At 37.8% G+C, this 5,555-nt stretch overlaps 1 protein-coding gene across 1 annotated transcript in view; it reads right to left on the reverse strand.

The window, feature by feature from the left end:
• Positions 1-317: 317 nt before the first annotated feature.
• The window catches only part of LOC107296300 (contactin-6-like), a gene marked incomplete at its 5' end in the record, with an annotated part of 37,387 nt that continues 32,149 nt past the window's right edge, over positions 318-5,555 (reverse strand). Inside the window, 2 exon segments of the mRNA XM_015825647.1 lie at positions 318-415; positions 3,951-4,120. Coding sequence (XP_015681133.1) covers positions 318-415; positions 3,951-4,120 — 268 coding nt within the window.

Consider the following 5,555-nt stretch of genomic DNA (forward strand, 5'->3'; position numbering starts at 1 on the left):
TGTACCTTTTTTTACAATTACTATTAAAGTGACAGATATATTAAAAGACAGATATATTAAAAGACAGATTTTAAACAGGTTGTTGTTCAGTTTGAAGATGATCTTACATATGTCCACTCAAAAAGAGCTCATACTCTCCTAGGAAACTAGGCAGAAGATTACAGCCTAGTTTATGTTTGCGTTTTAAAGGGCAAATCATTATATTTTCTTCACAGCTTCTATTTTCAGAGACCAGATGAAACTGATATATGGAGGTGAAAGGAAATGCCCAATATTTCTGGCTCCTTATTGTGTTGTCCTAAAAGTCCAGCAGCTGTTTATCCGACAGAATTGAATATATAAATCAGGATTATAATTTTATTTGCAATTATGTCACCAACCGAAGGACAGATGTGCATCCCTTTGGAGCTTAAACCTTGAAAGTCAGAGAGAAAGAAGGGACAATTGAAATTCATGAAGTAGAAGTATTGTTCCCGGTTTCAAAGAGACCAATAAATATATTTTAAATGACATGGATTTTGAATCATTTATTTGCTATGGTTCTATAGAGAATAAAAACCTTTTTCTAGGCAAGAGAAGGATAGCACGATGGCTCAGTGATTAAGATACTGGGCTTGTCAGCTGGAAAACTGGTCGTCCAGATTCAACACCCGAGAGCCACACAATGGGGTATTTCCAGTCCTTGTCCCTGCCAACCTAGCAATTTGAAAGCATGCAAATGCAAGCAGATAAATAGGTATCACTTATTTATGCTAGCCACATGACTGCAGAAATGTCTTTGGACAGTGCTGGCTCAATGGCCTTGAAATGGACTTAAGCACCACCCCCTATAGTTGGCAACCACTAGCAGAGTAAAATCTGCAGGGACTCCTTTACTTTTAGCTAGGCAAGAGAACTACCAACTGTGACTGTATTTCAAGGAGTTTTGTATTTTGGTGCCATTCTCTAACACTATGTCATTAAACTTCTTGCAACATTGGTCAAAAATTAAAACTCTACAGCCATATTTAGAGACCAAGCTCCAATTTAATAAAGAATACTGAGTATGAATTCCAATCCAAGTGTCAACTGAATAGTCCAATATGATCCATATGTGTTTAGTTGTCAATGAAGTTTGAAAGGAAACCCATGCTGTCAAAATTTGAATAGGACTATTGGATTGCATTTCTTTGCTGACACCTAATTATCACATTTTGCAGCACAAATCTACTAGCTCTAGGTTCAGGATCATATTGAGTACATGTTAAAATTAAATTCAGAACAAACAACTGCTTTATATATGTAGATATCATTTATAAAATGACATTACATCATGACATCAGAGTAGACTGGGCTTCACATCTTCAAGCATCTAGGCCAGTGATGGCAAACCTTTTAGAGACCGAGTGTCCAAACTGCAACCCAAAACCCACTTATTTATCGCAAAGTGCCAAGACTGCATCAGCATTGTGGTGCTGTGCCGGGAGGGGGGGCACAGGGGCGTGGCCCACTGGGTGGGCGTGGCTGCAGTGGTCATGGCAGACTGGGTGAGCATGACGGGGCCAGTCCCTCGCCATCTCTGGGGCATCCCTGGGGGGCCAACGCCGCTTGCTCGCTCGCTTCCAAATGCCATGTGCTCTCTACTCTGGTGAATTCTGCTGGGGCAATGGTGTACATGCCCACAGAGAGGATTCTGAGTGCCGCCTCTGGCATGTGTGCCATAGGTTCACCACCACTGATCTAGGCAATTTTACCTTTATTTATAGTCAATTCTTTATTTATCTACAATCTTTGTATACTGCCCCAATCACTAGGCATCTGTATGGTGCACATGAAACAAAATCATGAGAATTACAATATAATCAATTATAATGAATATGGTTCTTATCATGACAGAATCCTTGAATGGTGAAGGAAAGTTGTTCTGCTGTGTCAGGTTTTTCTCTACCTGAGGAATCCTTGGTGTTTTCTGAGCTTGGCTGCTTTCATGCAGATGTTTCATTACCCAGACTAGGTAATATCATCAGTGCTAATGCTTCACTCCTCATTTCAATTCTGAGCTACAAATATTCTCCTTAATTTTCTCTACCTCTGGAAATCCCTTGAATAAATCTTGCATATAACAAGGAAGCACATGAAATGTTCTAATTTAGATCTGCCATTCTTCTTATTACCCCATTTTCTTTTGACTGCTCTTCTAGTTCTCTTTATCAGATAGTAGTAATTCTGATAATCCTTTAGCATCTTTTATTACTGATACCTCTGCATGGAATTTCCTACTTTTCAACTTTTATTTTACACCTTTTCTTATGACGGCATAAAGTTCTTATCTTACTGTTCATGCTCTTGCTCCATATCTGCCCTATCCACTTGGGTCATCCATGAGATACCTGTTGTAGGTCCATATATGGATGATTTTGATACCAGAGGTCAATTTGCCTCTGGCCATGGTGGGTCCATATTATAGAACAAATTGCAGCTTGTATTATTAAGAAGTAAAGGTGGTAGGTGGCTCAAAGCATGGATAACATATTGGTTCTCCTAGTCACTTACTCTCACACATTTGCCCTTTTTCCCCCCTCTCTAGTTTAATTCTTGAAATCATATGTTGCCCATTTAGAATGTTATTTTCAACTTTACAAATGCTTTTAATGGAGTTTAGTTCACAAATGTCATTATAGTAAATGCACACATACACTCATATGAGGCCTTGATTAGCAATGTCCTTTCTTCCCTTCCCCTTCCCTTTTGTCTTTCATTTTCAGCTGATTGTGAGCCTGCAGGCAAGGATATTATATAGTTTAACCTGTCTATCACACTTGGTATATTTTAAGCTGTTCTAAAATAGTAAATAATGAAGACTATTGTGCTGAAGACTGATTTCAGTGCAGTACAAATTTCCACGCAGCTGCAGGTTTCATTTACATCAGCAAACTGCAGAGCATTACACCCCAAACGCACCCCAGGAAATCCAAATGCATTTTTATAGATCAATTGCTTTTCCTTTTCTTAACCAAGACATGGACCCTGTGTTCACCTAGCTGCTTACTAAGATGCTGTCATATACAGTATGTCCCAAAAGTCCTTTTTGAGCATTCAAGGTCTATAGCAGGGGTGTCAAATTCCTGGCCTGCTTAAAGCATTTAAATAAGAAAAATAAGATATTAGATGATTAATGTTATATATGTATGCAATTATATTATTTTAAAGAACTTAGAATCTGTATTTACTGGGATTAAGATATTTGAATGATTATAAGAGAAATGGTAGAGTTTACTTTTTTAGAGGTTTGGATTTGGGGAAGATGGATAATTTTGTTAGTTTTGAGTTAAAATGGAGGTTAGTTTTTTGTTTTTTAATTATTTGAGTTAAAGTTTTTTTTTTAAACTGATTGCGTTAAGAGGTGTTGAATCCTGTGTTAGTTCTGGGAAGTCGGGGAGGGGAGGGGTTTTAGGGAAATTATAAATTGATGTAGTAAATAATTATAAGTATATAACGGAATTGTAATAATAAGAGAATATTCCCGGCAGGTTCCCCAAATTGCACTTGATGTGGTGGTTAGAAGGCGAAAGGGATGTAGAGTGGTAGGAGGGAAGAGGAGAGGTTGAGGGTTAGGGGGAGGAAAGAGAGGGAAAGTAGATAAGGGTGGAGGCAAGGCGGGACTGCCGAGAGTATTCGGAAATATTTTGAGTAAAAATTTTTTTTCTTTTGTGGTGTTTGTAGATGCATCATTTGTATTTGTTGCTTAATGCAAAATAATAAAAAAATTTATATATATATAAAAAAAAAATTCCTGGCCTGCGGGCCGGATGCATCATGCCAAAACTGCACCCACCCCATTGCTGGCAATGGGAAAAAAGTCACGATATGTTGTGACATGTCACGTGACATTGCGAGTTTGACACCCCTGGTTTATAGCAATCATTTGGGAGGGAGGGACAGTGGAGGGAGGAGCAGGGAAGAGAACTCACTTGAGAGGGTTGGAATTCGAATTTCTTCACTGCTGCTTCCATCTCCTCTGTCACTTACAGTTTTTATTTCAATGAGGTAATCATCTTCCAAAGGTGCCAGCAGTTCAGCGAATGTAATGTTTGTCTTTAAAATATAAGTGGTGCTTTGTCGATTTTGCCTATACAAAAATCTAAATATAAAAGGAGAGAAGGCAGAGCTGGTTATATAGGTTCCTTTTGTTTATATAGGGTTTTTCATTTATGTTCTATTTATTTTTTAAACTTCTAAAAATTATTGTTGTTTCAATTCATGAAACAACAGCAAATTTGAAAGAGCCCTCTAGGCTCATCCTGAGAAAAGGAAAACCTGCTCTGTTTCTCTTGCTTATAAGTGCTCTGTATGAACTCAATGGCGCTATAAGGAGATGTTTGCAGTGCCTGCCTGTTGTTCACACAATGGCACATTTATTTGCATTGGCATCCTAAGCCATCACAAATATATAAAGATAGTAATAGTCCAGTATTCGGATCATTATATTTACATGCACATTTGGAAAATGTGCTCTGGACATCACTGAAAACCAATTGTGGTGACAGGAATCATCACAACATGTTGGCAGTGTCTGTCTTTTTTGTCTTTGTAAGTGAAAACCTTTTCTCTCCCCAGTGACTGTTACGCCTCATCCTGTTTTCACTCTTTCAATTTTCTCTACATTAGACTGATGTTTTCCTACTCCTATGGATGTGTATGAAGTGAATCAGTGTTTCAATTTTTGGTCCGTACAATATTTGTATATAAGTGGAAACAAATACCAATAATGAAAGCCAAAATGAAGGTGGTGAAGGTAACATTATTTTTGATATGTTAATTCTCTATTAAACAATGGAGATATTTTTAAGTTTTATTCAGATTCATAGGAGCCATATGTGATCTGGAAAGTTTCACAATTTAGTCACCTATTTTGCTCATTAACATTTTTTTTTTGCTAATGTAAGCAACAGCATATGACAACCTTCTCTGATTGTGACATGCTTCAACAGTGTGAACGTCTAACTCCCAGATATTTTTTTAAACAATAGTCATGTTAACCAGAGAATTCTAGGAGTTAGACTACACACCTCAAGGGTACTCAGATTTGACAAGGTTACCCTATTATGTCTGATTGATGCAGTAAAGGGGGATAGCATATTTTAATATATTTGTGGGTGATTTTCTGTAAGGATATTAACAACCACAACAGAGAAAATACTTCACCCCCTTTCTAAATTAGATTCCTCTAATTAATTTTGGGGTGTGGGTAAACAAGGAACACAACTTTGTGTGAATAGTTTATTCCTACAAACAGTTGCCTTAGTGTTTGACACCTGGAATTAGTTGCATACATTGCCATTATAAAGCATCATCAGCAAAATAAAGTCAGAAAGCCTGAAGTCTGTTGTCTGCTGGCAATAGGGTACAACCAGTGAATATTTATTTTCTGGTCCCAAACAGTTTGGGGTCACTTATCTCCTCTAGCATCCAAGCTTTCATGAGCTTGGTTTCTTCCAGGACTATAATTCCTAGATTTCCCAGCCAGCATGGGTAGTTCCACCACAAGTGAATGATGGATCAGGCTGAGAAAAGCT

This window comes from Protobothrops mucrosquamatus, unplaced genomic scaffold (assembly GCF_001527695.2).
Source record: "Protobothrops mucrosquamatus isolate PMUCROS unplaced genomic scaffold, P.Mucros_1.0 scaffold2739, whole genome shotgun sequence".
NCBI classification, from domain to species: Eukaryota; Metazoa; Chordata; class Lepidosauria; order Squamata; family Viperidae; genus Protobothrops; species Protobothrops mucrosquamatus.